This window comes from Salvelinus alpinus, chromosome 1 (assembly GCF_045679555.1).
Source record: "Salvelinus alpinus chromosome 1, SLU_Salpinus.1, whole genome shotgun sequence".
NCBI classification, from domain to species: Eukaryota; Metazoa; Chordata; class Actinopteri; order Salmoniformes; family Salmonidae; genus Salvelinus; species Salvelinus alpinus.
In genome coordinates, this window is record NC_092086.1 from 70,988,387 (window position 1) to 71,005,691 (window position 17,305).

The 17,305-nt window shown below is 42.3% G+C and overlaps 1 protein-coding gene across 1 annotated transcript in view; it reads right to left on the reverse strand.

Annotated features, from left to right (window-relative positions):
• The window catches only part of LOC139584623 (protein Aster-B-like), a 151,955-nt gene that overhangs the window by 101,052 nt on the left and 33,598 nt on the right, over window positions 1-17,305 (reverse strand). Inside the window, exon 3 of the mRNA XM_071416688.1 lies at window positions 15,320-15,394. Within this exon, the coding sequence (XP_071272789.1) occupies window positions 15,320-15,394 (75 nt within the window). The remainder of the gene's footprint in view (window positions 1-15,319; window positions 15,395-17,305) is intronic.

Sequence of the window (17,305 nt, forward strand, 5' to 3'; positions counted from 1 at the left end):
ACAACACTTCTGGGGCTTTATGTGCAGAAGTTTGTTGCTGCTGCGTCTCTTTTTCTATAAATACAAATCAAAGCTTAATTACCCTAATGATAGCTTATCTTCAATTAGTACCTAAATAAGACTAGACAACGTCCCGGATATAGGCCTAACCTGACATGTATCCTACTTTACTATAGGCCGTAATCGGCGTGATAATGCATTGACATTTATTTTATTGTCATATGATCTCCACAAAACATGAACTATGATGGCCTTTCAATTATTCTAATATTAATAATAAACAGGGATAGATCATGGAACCAAATGTTGTTGTTTTTCTTCTATAGGTAGCCCCAAAGAACATCTAAAGAGATCTGATTTTGTAGTTTATAAATACCTTCCTACAGAGACACTTAGCTAACTACCCACCTTGCTCCTTTCTGGTACCTTGTGCACTTAGGAAACCATCATGTTTTCGGGATATGTGTCTCTTCAGATTCCACAATCGGTCTTTAGTTGTGGGCATTACATCACCGCGTTCCTCTCTTGCTCTTGGTCCTCCTCATCTTTGTAAGTCACCTTGATTTTGCACCTGTGTGTTTTATCAGTTTCTTTATTCAATATTTTGCGAACTCCTCGACAGCAGCTAAAGCAAGGACCTATAGCAACAAAAGTAGCCTACAAATGCATGCTGGGCCCATGAAGTGAGCACTATTGGAGCGGTACTGGAGCGAAATTGGAGCGGGCGAGAAGGCTGACGCTTCACCCTTTAGGAAACCCGCTCCACGCTTCAGGAAAATTGGGCGAGCTCTGCTCCTCGCTCCACTCCAGCTCCGCTCACATACTCTGACTCCAGTGTAGATTTGGCCTTGTGTTTTAGGTTATTGTCCTGCTGAAAGGTGAATTCGTCTCCCAGTGTCTGTTGGAAAGCAGACTGAACCAGGTTTTCCTCTACGATTTTGCCAGTCCTTATAGCAGTATTTTGTTTATTTTTATCCTAAAATGCTCCCTTGCCGATCACAAGCAAACCCATAACATGATGCAGCTTCCACCATGCTTGAAATTATGAAGAGTGGTGCTTAGTGATGGGTTGTGCTGGATTTTCCCCAACATAACGCTTTGTATTCAGGACAAAAAGTTTATTTCTTTGCCATATTTTTTTGCAGTAGCCAATTTTTTTGCAGTATTACTTAAGTGCTTTGTTGCAAACAGGATGCATATTTTGCTTCCTTCTTTTTACTTTTAGGTTAGTATTGTGGAGTAACTACAATGTTATTGATCCATCCTAAGTTTTCTCCTATCACAACCATTAAACTCTGTAACTGTTTTAAAATGACCAATGGCCTCATGGTGAAATCCCTGAGCAGTTTCCTTCTTCTGCTTCCTCTCAAATGACGCCTGTATCTTTGTAGTGACTGGGTGTATTGATTTTTTTTCTTTATTTTTTTTACCCATCTACCAATCAGTGCCCTTCTTTGCTAGGCATTGAAAAACCTCCCTGGTCTTTGTGGTTGAATCTGTGCTTGAAATTCACTACTTGATTGAGGGAACTTACAGATAATTGTATGTGTGGGGTATAGAGATGGGGTAGCTATTAAAAAATCATGATAAACCACTATTATTGAATACAGAATGAGATCATGCAACTTATGGAATTTGTTAAGCACATTTTAACAACTGATCCGTGTTACATTTAGCCCCAGTAACACGAAAGTGTTATTATTATCTTTAGACAGCAGCGAAGAGAGCGAAACTGATGCAATACGAAATATAGGGAAGAAAGAGAGAGCCCTAGGGGCGGACTTGGTGAATCGAACCCCTGTCTTTTGGTGTGGTGTGTGGTCCGGACAGAACTGTTGTATGTCTTGCAAGGGGACTGTGCTAGCCAGCTTACAGTGCTGCTGTACATTTAGTGTAATTATAGTCCTGGATGTGGGTCAGTTTTTTTCCTATGTTGGTCTCTGGTGACGTGGCTGAGCTCACTGTCAGCCCAGTGCTCCCCCCCCCCCCCCCTCACACACACACACACACACACACACAGCTACTTATGTGCACACACAGCTCCCTGTGCTTCGAGCAGCACAGCAGGGAAACACACACACAGTTTTGTACAGGTTTTTGTGTCCCTATTTTTGTAAGGAAAGTCAAAAACACAGAACTACCATACTTGTATACACACGTGCACAGGTACACACATGCACAGGTGTGCACACACACACACACACACACACACACACACACACACACACACACACACACACACACACACACACACACACACACACACACACACACACACACACACACACACACACACACACACACACACAAACACACACACAAAGCCAGAGCTCACAGGGCCTCACACTGACCCTCCTTCCCCTCTATCACCTTATTTGGTATTTTTAGCCGCATGCTGCTTGATACCGGTCATCCAATGAGTAGGCGGCGTGAGGGGTCAGGTGACAGGCGTGCCTGTCAGGCTCGGTTAGCATCCAAAGCCGAGCCGCTAGGCTGTGGTGCTAATCCCTTAGCCTAGCATCTGCTCTTCTACAATCTGTACTGGGCCTCCTATAGAAAGGTTGTCACTTCTCCAGGGTGAAGTTTCCCTTAGGTACAGATCTAGGATCAGCCACCGCCAATCAGCCTCCGCTAACCTAAACCATTAGTTAGGGAAATACAAAACTGACCCAAGGTCAGCATCTAGGGGAAACTCCACCTTACTCCGGTTGTCACTTCCCCGGCACAGCACACAGTTTCTCTCACGACACGACTAACACATTAAAGTGAAGTTACCAAGACATTAGTAATTCTGGAAGACTATAATTAGCATCCTAATTATACGCTATCTAGCACCTTCATCTAAATGAGCACATCAAAGTCAGGGGAGGAGAGGCTGAAGAAGAGGCTGAGGGAAGTAGTGTGAGATGGAGAGAGGAGTTAAGCGAAAGACAAGAAAAGAAAGTGATCGGCCAGCATGAGAAAGAGAGAAACGTGAACAGTTGGCCGGAGCTTTAACTCTTTCTCCTCGTAAACCTCTTAGCTTTTGTCTGGCTGTGCATGTGTTTTTTTGCCTGTATAAGTGCTATGAGCATGCCTATGTGTGTTGTGTAGGTACAGTGCCTTCGGAAAGTATTAAGACCCCCTTGACCCCTTGACATTACAGCCTTATTCTCAAATTGATTAAATAGTTTTTTCCCCCTCATCAATCTACACACCATACTCCATAATGACAAATAAAAAAACAGGTTTTTAGAAATGTTTGCTAATTTGTTAAAAATATTACATTTACATAAGTATTCAGACCCTTTACTCAGTACTTTGTTGAAGCACCTTTGGCAGTGATTACAGCATAAAGTCTTCTTTGGTATGACGCTACAAGCTTGGCACACCTGTATTTCCCCCATTCTTGGTCACCTCCCTGACCAAGGCCCTTCTCCCCCAATTGCTCACTTTGGCCGGGCGGCCAGCTCTAGGAATAGTCTTGGTGGTTTCAACCGTCTTCCATTTAAGAATGATGGAGACCACTGTGATCTTGGGGACCTTCAATGCTGCCGAAATGTTTTGGTACCCTTCCCCAGATATGTGCCTAGACATGATCCTGTATCGGCGCTCTACGGACAATTCCTTCGACCTCATGGCTTGGTGTTTGCTCTGACATGCACTCTCAACTGTGGGACCTTATATAGACAGGTGTGTGCCTTTCCAAATGATGTCCAATCAATTGAATTTACCATAGGTGGACTCCAATCAAGTTGTAGAAACATCTCAAGGATGATCAATGGAAACAGGACGCACCTGAGCTCAATTTCGTTTCTCATAGCAAAAGGTCTGAATACTTATATCAATAAGGTATATCTGTTTTGTATTTTTAATAAATGTGCAAAAATGTCTAAAAACCTGTTTTCACTTCATAATTATGGGTTATTGTGTGTAGATTGCTGAGGATTTTTGTTTATTTCATCCATTTTAGAATAAGGCTGTAACGTAACAAAATGGAAAAAGTCAAGAGGCCTGAATACTTTCCAAAGGCACTGTATGTGTGTGTGTATCTGTGTGTGTGTGTGTGTAGAGGTATTCAGATCACCCTGGTCTGCTGCATTCTGCAGTAGGGTGGTGATGAATCATCAGACATGGTAATATGACACTCCGCTGCTGCTGCATCCCTGAAGCACCCTCTACCTCCTCAGAGCCTCCAAACAACACTCTGACCTCTGAACAGAGAGCCGTGAACAGACACACTCAGACATGCACACACACACACACATTTGCATACATACTCTTGCTCTCTCTCAAACACACACGAGACACAGAGACACACACTTATGCAATCTCTCTCACACGCACTCACACACACACACACACACACACACCTAGTTCTCGTGGAATTCACCTGGAAATCTCTGTTTCCCTGGCGAGAGAGGGATCTGGCTGCCATATAAGTGTGTCAGGGCATTTTTCAAAGGGGCTTGGCCAATTAGATCAGCTGAGGAGAACAAACCAATGGCCAATAGCCAGAAGGAGGCAGAAGGAGCCAGCCTGTGAGCCTGGTTCCGCTTTTCTGGCCCTCTCTACCTTTCTTTCTCACCATGCCAAGACTGTGCAAAGCTGTCATCAAGGAAAATAGTAAAAATAAATAAAAAATGAGTAGGTGTGTCCAAACTTTTGACTGATACTATATAGATACTAGACCGCTAGACCCCCCAAAAATCTTGGTCGACCAACAGTCTATCGACCAAACAATCGACCAGTCAACTAATTGGGGTCACCCTAATGGACACCTATGTAAAAATTGCCTTTACTGTTCAACACAACTGAAAATGTTTACACCATGTTCCATGTTTTCTGTGATAACGTCTTAAACCAGAAACATTTGTTAATGGCCCTTTATAGAGCTGAGACCTAATCACAGTCAATAGTGCCTAATTAATTCAGGCAATGAGCGAGGCGCCTTAGCACATGGCTAAAGATAAGCATAGGCACACAAGGTTTTAATGAAGACGGGTCCAGAGCAATGATGTATACAAAAATCATTGGTCCAGACTGAATCAGTGAAATGAAACAATAGTGAATCCGAACAATACATATACCGTTTTATTCATTAGTGGTTGCGGTTAAATTTCAGGTTGGGACTGGGGATGATAAAATGAAACCAGTGTTTAAAAGGTATTTGCTAGTTTAAAAAGATACGACTTGTGTGTGTGGTCTCAACATCAAGCGAGCGCAGCATCTAAGCGGGTCTCTGTTGAAGCACTGCTTCTTCTACGGCTTTAAATGTCATTGGTTTGACCTTTTCATTTATTTTCCCCCCTTTCCTTCCACTCTTCTCTCCTCTGCTATCTCTCTAAGAGACTTCCTTTCATTGGGCCTCACTCTTGTTTGTCCCATGCAGTTTACCTCTCAGGCTTTACTGCTTTTCCCTACAATGGACAATACAGTTCCATTCTATTCTATTCTGCACAGATCACAAAAGCCAGAATAGGTGAAAGCAATCGGGAACGCCTTCTGCTCTTACCTGTTAAATGTTTTAACAATCAGGGCAGATGAAGGAAAGAAGAGGATGCTACTTTATAGACTATTGAGCTGCACCTTGTGTAGCATGTGTACTGTGACCAGCTCCTATTCCTGTGATGACGTATTTATGTGTGAGACAATCTGGCCCAGAAGAGGGCGCCAAAGGCCAGGGTGTCTCCTTTCATCTGTCCCTCTCTCCTCCTGAGCATCTAGGGTTAGGGTTAAGTTGTCACTAGACACTAATCTTGGGTCAGTTGAGATTTTTCCCTGCTAGTGATTAAGGTTAGGATTGGGGGTGGGGAGGGGGAGGCTGATCTGTAACTACAGGAAACCTCACCTCGGAGCTTCCTCTCTCCTTCTGAGGCCCGATGGCTGACACTTAAGGTCAAAGGGTCATAGGTCAGGGTTTGGGGACCCTGGTTGGCAGGGGCTGTATAGGGTTCAGTCAGATGTTCTGTTGTGTTGTGTTGGCGAGTCTCTTGAGCACTTCAGAGTCGATCCAGGGATGCATGATTATAAGACTGTTTGAGGAGACTGAATAATATAACAATAAAATAATGTTTTTAATTTTATTTTTTTTAATTGTTTTTACCTTTATTTAACAAGGCAAGTCAATTAAGAACAAATTCTTATTTTCAATGACGGCCTAGGAACAGTGGGTTAACTGCCTTGTTCAGGGGCAGAACGACAGATTTTTACCTTGTCATTGGGTGTCACTCTCGTTTGTCCCATGCGGTTTACCTCTCAGGTTTTACTGCTCTTCCGTACAATGGACAATACAGTTCCATTCTATTCTATTCTGCACAGATCACAAAAGCCAGAATAGGTGAAAGCAATCGGGAACGCCTTCTGCTCTTACCTGTTAAATGTTTTAACAATCAGGGCAGATGAAGGAAAGGAGAGGATGCTACTTTATAGACTATTGAGCTGCACCTTGTGTAGCATGTGTACTGTGGCCAGCTCCTATTCCTGTGATTGTAGTACACAAGGCCACAGATAACCTTAATACAACACACAGGCATACTGGACGGTGGGCTCGCATGCTCTAGAATTGTAATAAAATATTACTTAAACTTTGAATAACCATTCTGGTGCTTCCACTATGAACACTCTCTCTGACGAGCACGGCTCTGCCTATCAACAAGACTATGTTCAAACACTCACAAACATGTACGTTTAGGTCGTCCAAGGTGAAGCAGCACCTGGACCTTACAAAACACCAGAAACAGCCAGCTCGACAAATTGAAAAGGCTGAATACTCTCCACCCAATGAGAGGTAGTTTGTCCGGCAGCTAAAACAATGGTGTTTTCACCACCTTGGAGCAGAAGTCATGATTCAGCAACCATCTTTTAGCACATTCTCAGCACAAAAAAAAATGGGATTTTTTAAAAACTAAAGTGTCAAACTTGTAAGAAAGCAAAATGACATGTTTTAGAGGTATATAAAAAAACTATTGTTTTGGGGGGGTGAATACTCATTCTGATATCATGGCACTCAATTCATAATTCAAAAGGACAGCACCACTCAACACATTCATTCGTCCAGTTGTATTCAAGCTATTTAGCAGATGCTTTTACTTAAAACGACTTACCGTCATATGAGTGCACAATTTTTTTCTCAACGAATGGGTGATCCCAGGAATCAAACCCACTATCCTAGCCATGCTCTACCAACTGAGTTACACAGGATACCACGGCAATATAATGTAAATAAATAGGGCTGTAACAATACCAGTATCGCAATATTTTTTCCATGGCGAAAATGAAAACACGAAGGAGACCAAACTCTTTGGTCCTTAAAAAAACGTCTGTATGTAAAATATTGTGTGCTATAGATTGGAAAATAAATGCATGTGTTTCTGGATGACAACATGATGTTTGCTTCCAACATTAGGGCTGTTTTCCTAAAGAAGTTAAATCTGCTTCATGTTTTGTTTCCTTGCCACGATACTAATGAGAGTCGCGATACTGGTATCTTTCCCGGCCCTATAAATAAACCGTGACTGACATATCCAAATGACCTGGTAAAGACCCTTACCAAGGTGCATAACCATTAAGTACACACAACACATATACAACAATAACACAACAACCATGAGCTAATATGAACCTGCTCATTCAAATCCAAACACCGTTGTAGTCTCTGTCCACATCTCGTGGTACTGTACGCCTACGTAGTAAAAGCACAAATCAATAAAAACACAATACCAGCACACGTCTTTGTGTTAACTATCGTTCATGGCTCAACAACAACTCAACAACTTGTATTCACCTCATCAAGAACAATATATTGATAATACAGCAAATAGTACATTGCACAAAGAAATGTAGACATACACTCAGCATCATTTGAACAGCTTTCTCTGAACAAACACCATAACAGGTCTAAGCCTCAGAACAGTCCAGTAAAGTGGGTGAATTGTTCTGTGCCGCAAATCAGTATTCATCAACCTCAGTCCTGGGAACCCACCCGACTGCACATTTTTGTACCAGCCCATCACTTAACCCGCTGGATTCAACTCATCCACTGACCATCAAGCCCTCGATTAGTTGAATCCGCTTGGTTAATGCTGGGCTGGGATAAAAAATGTGCAAGTCCCGTGGGTCCCAGAGCAGAAAGAAAGATAGAGCGTGAGAGACAGAGAGAGAGATGGGGGGGTGCTACTCACTTGACCCTGCGGAAGGCCAGTTTCCTCCTCAGTGAACCCCCCCAGCCCTGCCTGACCCCAAGGCCACAGAAGATCTGACTACTTAGCGAGCCACTCTGGACCATGGTGACTGTCCTCCTAACCCCCAGAGCTGTCACTCCTGGTCAAAGGAGCCCCCGCCCAAAACCGGAAGTCTGGTGGTGCCCGACACAGGGGGGTCCGGAACATGAGCCAGGTTTTGATCTAATAAAGCTGCATCCCTCAGGCTATCTTATGTCTTTTTTCTCTCCAGATTCCAAAAAGCATCCTAATCTCTTTCAAGAACTCCCTCTCACTATCTCACACACACACTCCCTTAGTACCCCACTACCGCTATCCCACTTTCATTCCCTCTCTCAATTTCTCTCTCACACAAACACTCTCTCAGCTCCTCTCTCTCTCTCTCTCTCTGCCCTCTCTTAAGGTGACCCACTTCCTGAGTCTCTCCGTCTTCTGCCTCTCTCCACCTGCTCTGCTCAGCGCTGCTGGCGTATAGTACCCTGTACCTGTATACCTGGCTGTAGCTATAGCCCGCTGTGCGGTGTGGATGATTCTCCCCATGGGAACGGCCTGCCTGCCTAGACAATCACCACATAATTAATGAGCTGTCCACCAGGGAGGGGGAGCGGAGGGAGAAGGGGATAGGAGCTGGGGAGTTAACCATGAGGGAGTCTGTGCAGTGCTCAATGTCCCCCCATAGGGCAGTTCCTGCAGGTGTTAAGTAATGCAGGGGGTTGGGTGTTGGGTGTGTGTGTGTGTGTGTGTGTGTGTGTGTGTGTGTGTGTGTGTGTGTGTGTGTGTCAGTGGAGGCTCCTCAGAGGAGGAAGGGGAGGACCATCCCACTCAGTGAATTTAATTTTAAAAAAAATTGTGAAACATTCAAAAAGTTATCCTTTGTAGATAAAACTATACTAAATATCTTCACGTCAACAAATAACGGATTAAAACACACTGTTTTGCAATGAAGGTCTACAGTAGCCTCAGCAGCATTCTGTAGAGTAGCACCATGGTGTAGCCAGAGGACAGTTAGCTTTTATCCTCCTCTGGGTACATTGACTTCCTGTCACGTTCATTGAAAGGATAGGACCAAGGCGCAGAATCTAACAAACGTGCACAAGGAAACTATACAAAAACAAGATCCCACAACACAAATGAGGAAAATGGCTACCTAAATATGATCCCCAATCAGAGACAACGATAAACAGCTGTCTCTGATTGGGAACCATATCAAGCCAACATAGACATACAAAAACCCCTAGACATACAAAACCCCTAGACATACAAAAACTAGCGTACCCACCATAGTCACACCCTGACCTAACCAAAATATATAGAAAAACAGAGATATCTAAGGTCAGGGGGCGTGACACTTCCAAACAAAACCTAGGAGGCTTATGGTTCGCACCCCCTTCCATAGACTTACACAGTAATTATGACAACTTTCGGAGGAAGCCCTCCAAACTTACAGAGCTCTTGCAGTATGAACGGACATGATTTCTGAGAATTCATCTAGAAATGAAGGCATGAGTTACAGCTAGCTAGCACTGCAGTGTATAAAGTGTGGTAAGTAGTTGACTCAAAGAGAAAGACAATAGTTGAACAGTTTTAAACAAATTAACTTCTTCAAATATTAAGGAGAAGCAGCAGAGAGCGAGAGCTAGCTATATTTCGTACTATTTTTTTTCTCTTCTTAGTTTACCTTTCACCTACTTAGCTAATTCAGCTAATTTAGCCTACTCAACAACCTGGCTCAAACAGAGAGGAATGCTAGCTGGCTAAGGATATCCAATACTGCAACTCTTCCAAATCAAGGTAAGCTTTCGGTTTTATAAATTTACTGTCACCGGGGCTCGCCGCTGTAACTGCTAAACTGCTTGCTATAAACTGTACTGCTTTATTGTACACATGGATTGGATTGTTGTTTTACTAACACATTAGTTCTAGTTTGTTGACTATAATGTTCATCTGGCGACAACGATGTAGGCTGTGTAGCGGTTAACAGTCATGGTATGAAGGTTTGTCTTGGAGAGGTTTTTGCGCCTGGTCAGAGACAGATGTTATGTTCTGCACTATAGTCTACAATTGAAGGGAAAAGGTGAGAGGAGGAGAGTGCGTAGATATGAGAAGGAATTATACAATGAGCAAAGTGATGCTGGTAGCCTAGCTCTCTGATTCGTGGCGTTGCTGAATGCAAAGTGCTACATTTCTACGTAGCAGGGTCTCCCCCACAAGGGCGCCATGTGCAGTTGATACCCGCTGCTGTGGCTGTCGGTTCCATAAAATATTGGCATAAAATAATCTATCTCATGTATTAGGTGGAAAAGTACACATTTCCTGACTCAAAACCGATAGTACTTTAGCTCATTTTCAATGCACTTTCAATAAAACAAATTTGTCCACACTTCGTGGATTCATGATTCATGAATTCACTGGCAACGGAGCAGAGCAAGGCCTACATCCAGCGACGTCACGAGTCACTTGACACCAACCGCTACTGGTGTGTTCGGGGCCCGAGGTGTTTTCTTGTTGTGTAAAGTGACATACTGTATGACCCAGTGTGAGTAAAATAAGCATCCGGAGAGATTGCCTAGCATCTAATTTAACTTCTTGCAACTATAGGGGGTGCTGTTCCGCATTAGCATTTTTTGGTCTCCAAATTAAACTGCCTCGTGCTCAATTCTTGATCGTACAATATGCATATTATTGTTATTATTGGATAGAAAACACTTTCTAGTTTCTATAGCCGTTGGAATTTTGTCTCTGAGTGGTACAGAACTACTTCTACAGCACTTTTCCTGACAGGGAGTCAGATTTCAGAAATTTTGACCCCTGATCTGGGGTCGGTTTTAAGGTGCCTGTAAATGCTATGGAGAAACCGACACTGCCTACGTCTTCCTCTGGGTGTCAGTACGTCATCACGCTTTGAATGGAGTCGATTGCACAATCAGAGCCACTATAAAACAACAAAACGTGGAAGTACCGTCCTTTCCCTTCGCGCGTCTTACGCAAGATGGACATCGGACTTGCCTCCTTCCAAATGGTTGTTTAGCCAGTGATATTTCTCCGGTCATGTTTTTAGTCGTTATAGTTGTTAAAAACATCATAATGTAGTTAATTTGAACCGTTTTATAGCAATTTATATCCGTTTAGTGCGATTTTGAGGAATTTCTTTGTCGTGCACTTTGAAGCTTTGGTCACGTTTCAGGGTCTCGGTCGATGTTAGTGGACATTTCGAAGGACAGAGGACATCTATCGACCAAAAGAAGATTAGACCCAAGAAAGGATACATTGCCCAAGAATCTGATGGAAAATCACCTCATAGTAAGAAATATTTAATATGATAAATCGTTGTTCTGTCGAAATATTTTAAACGCATAATCCGCCATTTTGTTTGTTATCGCTTCACTTGGCGAACCCTGTATTGCACAGTAAGGATAATTTTAGAAATGTAAATCAGCGGTTGCATTAAGAACTAATTTGTCTTTCGATTCCTGTCAACCCTGTATTTTTTAGTCAAGTATATGATTAGCTTTCGATTAAACTAGATCACTCTGAAAGATGACGTCCGACATTTTGAGGCTTGATTTGCTAGTATTTTCATTGTATAACCACGGTTTTGTATGGCTAAATATGCACATTTTCGAACAAACTCTATATGTATGTTGTAAAATGATGTTACAGGAGTGTCATCGGAAGAATTCTGAGAAGGTTAGTGAAAAAATTAATATATTTTGGCGATGATTACGTTATAGCTCTCTTTGGCTTGAATCGATGCTCTGGTAACGTTTGCACATGTGGTATGCTAACTTATCGATTTATTGTGTTTTCGCTGTAAAACGCTTAGAAAATCTGAAATATTGTCTGAAATCACAAGATCTGGGTCTTTCCATTGCTATGCTTTGTCTATTCTTATGAAATGTTTTATGATGAGTAAATTGGTCATACACGTTGCTCTCTATAGTAATTCTAGTCGAGTTGTGATGGTCGGTGCAATTGTAAACTGTGATTTCTACCTGAAATATGCACTTCTTTCTAACAAAACCTATCCTATACCATAAATATGTTATCAGACTGTCATCTGATGAGGTTTTTTATTGGTTATTGGCTATCAATATCTTAGTTTAGCCGAATTGGTGATAGCTACCTGGTGGAGAGAAAAAATGGTGGACAAAGAATATTGGTGTATTTTGCTAACGTGTTTAGCTAATAGATTTACATATTTTGTCTTCCCTGTAAAACATTTTAAAAATCTGAAATGGTGGCTTTATTCACAAGATCTGTATCTTTCATCTGGTGTCTTGGACTTGTGATTTAATGATATTTAGATGCTACTATCTACTTGTGAAGCTATGCTAGCTATGCTAATCAGTGTGTGGGGGGGGGGGTGGGGGGTGATCCCGGACCCGGGGTAGAGGCTCGTGAAAGGTTAATGAAATACTCCAATGAGTTGTTAGAAACCTAGACTGCTTTTCCCTACAGTGAGAGTCAAGGTCTAGGGTGAAGTTCCTCCTAGATGCTGATCTTGCGTCAGTTTTGCATTTCCATCCACATGGATGGGGCTGTAGTGGAGCGGGTCGAGAGCTTCAAGTTCCTCAGTGTCCACATCACTAAGAAATGAACATGGTCCACACACACACACACACACACACACACAGTTGTGAAGAGGACACAACATGGGCATGGGGCCTCAGATCCTCAAAAAAGTTATACAGCTGCACCATTGAGAGCATCTTGACTGGCTGCATCACCGCTTGGTACGACAGCTGCAAGGCACCCGACCGTAAGGCGCTACAGTGGGTGGTGCTAGAAGCATCACTACAGACCCGGGTTCGAATACAAAAAATATAACAATATACGTATTCATTAGCGAAATGTTCACCAACCAGTCCGATTAATCTCTTGAGCAGTATAAAAATAGATATATATATCAGAAAATTTTATAAAAAATAAAAAAAACATTGAAATACCAAATGTACTTGAACCGAGGTCTGAAGATATCTGAGATGAGTATGTGAGTAACAAGACCCAGCCCAAATACTCTAACTAGTTACCGTTTCACAACATAACAGACAGGTGCACAGCCACAGCCAGCACAAAGATATCTATTTTTTCTTAGCTCCGTGAGCATTAAATTAGGTCACACCCAAGAACACACACACACTCACTTTCTCACTCACTCTCGGGGTGACTGTGAAAAACACCTTCAAGGGGGATGCTAAAGTCTAGCAAGACCACATTTGCATCGTTATAAATCATTAACGTGAGAGTTAGCTGTACCTTCACACCAGAGAAGGAGCCTCAAGTTTACGTGACCATAAATAAATGCATCAGTGTGCCAGGCGGTCTGTTAGTGAGCTGGCCAGTGCTGATAAAAGATGGGTATCTAGCCTCTGTGAGCCACTGAGTGATACCAATGATGTATAAAAACCCTGGATGGCTGATGCTATGTATTGGCCAATGAGAGGCTTTGATGCCACTAGTAGGCCATATTGGCACTTCCCAGAATGTGCAGTCCTCCATAGGAATGAATGGAATTCTATAGTATTTCAATAAAATGTTTCAAAGACAAAATTACATGTATTTAAGTATGTTTTTGTTGTAGTGGGGACAGTAACATCAGTACTTTCAAAAAATTATACTTTAAGGAAAATGTTTGCATATATGTGTTTTGTTTTTTATTTAGCTCACATAATATCATGTAAAAGTATGCATTACGGTGTCTGTAATATAATAAAAGTGACAAAAACAAATGTAGACATTAATAAATGCATTTCTATAACTTCCAAAATATTTTTTTACAAAGTTGGGGGAGTGCCAAGATGGAGGCGAGGTGGCTTCAAAACATCTAGTGTATATATAAATGATTTAGTGATACCTGTCTGGTTGGATATAGTGGAGACTGGTTGGGTTTAATGAGAAAAGGGATAAGAGGAGAAATAATTCAAGGAGCTTCATTGAAAATGTATCTGTGTTGGTGTTTCTAGGTAATTTGACGTCTATTGTCTACTACACTGTTACACTGGCACACTGTGATGCTGACGGGGACAGTGGCCAAAATGACCTGAGGAGTGGATGTGTATTTACAGTGGGTGGGTCGGAACCTTTGATGTTCTTCCGACCTGAGTTCAATGGAATGAGCTCGCAGGCACCCCCCTCAGGGGGCTGCTGGGGGCGTGTGCTACGCCTTTTTTGTGAGAGGGCATACCATTTCAAATTCAAGCTTGCTACACCTGCAAGCGCACAGAAGAGATGTTACACCATTATTTGACATAAATTAATAGTGTGTTCTTGCCACAGATGGTGCTAAGAGTAAATGCAGAAATCCTGCATCAGCATCAGCTAGGTGTTATTCCCTAGGCAGGACACTGACGTATACAGTCTGAAATGGAGTGGTACATGTCAAAAAGAAACTCTCATTTTAGTTTTCTGTTGCACGGCATTTTGAAATGTTTTGCTATGGTGTGCCGTAATGAATCTTTAGTGTATTCAACGTCACCTGTGCTCGGTGTGAGAAGATACAAACTAAAAGAGAGAGAGAGAAGGATCTGGGGGAAAAAGGGGGGATTCTCTGAGGCTGTGTTGTTGTGTGTACAGCCTCCCTATGCTTTTTGATGAAAAAAAACGGGCACGTTTCACAGCTACTTAATAACACCTCCCGTGTAAAATTGAGCATTTAACACCCCTCTTTAAAACAGTCCCCCTCTCCCTTTTCCCCTCTTTTTCTCGTTCTCTCTCCCTCCCTCATCACTTTATCTTCCCTTCTCCATTTCTCTCACACACATCCCCTCTCTCTCTCTCCTCGACTAACCCTGCATTACTGTGTAGTAGACCTCCATTGAGGGTTTTGGTTAAGAACTGCCCTCTAGTGGAATTATCACCTCACACATCATCCTCACCACATCTCGTTGCACGCTAGCAAGTTGTGTTAAATTGTCTGATAGGCGACACATGTAAAACATAGTGTCTTCCAAAAGTCTTTATGAGCAACACATGGACATTGCATTTGCTTTATCATTGCACACATTCACCTAGCTGCCCACAAGCATGCATGTTAACACACATATGCATGCACACAGTATGCAGTCACACATACAGTACATGTATATGCACACACACACACACACACAGGTGTTACCCACCTCTCCTCCCGACTGTGAGGGGTCAAGAAGCGAGCGGAGTCCTCCTCGTGGCTGCTGTGTAGGCTGCTCTCCCTGCTGGGAAAACACAGCACAGAGATACAGTGTTAGAGTGTAATATGTGTTATTTAAAACACACATGCAGAGAGATCTGTCTGTTTGTGTGTGTGTGTGCACGTGTGTGAGTGTGTGTGACAACTCTAAAAGTTCAGAGTTAAATGAAATGTAACAACTCAACAGAAAGAGCTATGGATGCAAAGACTGACCATCTATGAGGTCAAAATGATAGTTTTAACCATGCTTTGAAGCTACACTGAGTATACAACACCTGCTCTTTCCATGACATACACTGACCAGGTTGAATTCAGGTGAAACCTATGATCCCTTTATTTATGTCCCTTGTTTAAACAATGTAGCATCTCCTGGCTTCCCCGCATAGCCTACAAGCCACTGAAGCAGACTTTTGGAACATCTACATTTAAAAAGTATAATAAATCCTTTATTTATTTTAGACAGGTCTAGAGATACATGATATGAAGAATATGTAGTCTATTTCAGAAGAACATAATTGCATACTCTGAGTTGTCCTTATGTTAGGCCCTGATATGGCTATGACATATGGCTGTGGGCTACACAAGATTTGCTTAGAATTTTGTGGCATTATTTTACAGTATATTATAGTATGAAGAATACAATTGAATGTAGCTGAATAAAATAGAAAGGATATTTTCTCTAAATGATTTGAGGGAGTGCGCACATGAGGCTATTCTGTGTTGAGCAGTTAACAAAGAAACAGGTACTCCTATATGCTTAATTTAGAGTTATTTATTGAACTTAAGTTGTGATACAAATATTGGGCTATATGTTTAGATTTTTATACATTCTAAGGCTGCATGATGCCACTCTAATGATGTTTTTGAGCTCTGCTTAGTTTTTTGCGCATGCTGTACACACTTCATCAGCCTCTCATTCACAATTTGACAAGCACTTGTTAATGCCTCGAATTTCCCGTCCTGCATCCCCTTTGTTATGCCCCCTAAAAAAAATCCATGCCTTTTGCGGCCAGTGGCCGTTGTGCTCTTGGGCTGAATATAATCATTATAATTCCCTTCTCCCAGCTGCGTGCCGAAGCACCTCTCACTCACATGGCTCTCCGTCACATGATCGGGTCTTTCTCACTCGGGTCTTTCTCACAAGCAATGCTTGGATTCAAGATCCAAGCATTGCTTACAAATGCCACATCAGGATAGCGGGTTTGAGCCAATATTAGCCAATGTGAATGCAATGTGAGGGTAAGTATGTTATGGTTAGGTTAGGAGTTGTTCCTGAATGTGACCTGACTAGGAAAGACTCCAGTCCCTAGTCATAGTAGCCTATTGCTATGGGTCGAGTGGCTAGTTGGTCAGGTCAAGTGAGAAAGAAAAATAACTGCTGGCCCTATGAAGCCTAATCCTGCATTAAAAAGTATATCCATTGAACATTTTCTTGTCTAGAACTAGTATTAAATCTGTGTCTGGGAAACCGGCATGTAGAGACATATCCTGTATCTCTGGTCGTCTAGTCACTTTAAGCTATAATTCGTTCTATTGAAAGTATTTCCATGCATTGTTGCCAGTGTTCAGGCAGCAACATTTATGTAAAAACAGTTGGGATATTTCCTGTCAAAGAGGCATCCAGACAAAATCAACAACAACGGCAACTACATCAACAAAAGACAAGCCTCCATTGGTCGGATAGACCTCGTCACATAACCAAGAGTGCCACAACTGCAATGTGCCTTACATGTACCACATGAAAGAGTGTGACAGAAAAGTGGCACATCTCATAGCAAATAATATACCTTCAGAGCAGCCTGTCGGTTTCTGCGATAGCCAACTTGGCAAGACTTGCCATGACAACAATACGGCGTGGGTGCATGAATCTGCCATCCAGGCTATGTGTCAGAGCACTGGAAACTGGGCTACATAAGCAGCAGTACTGTTTTATATT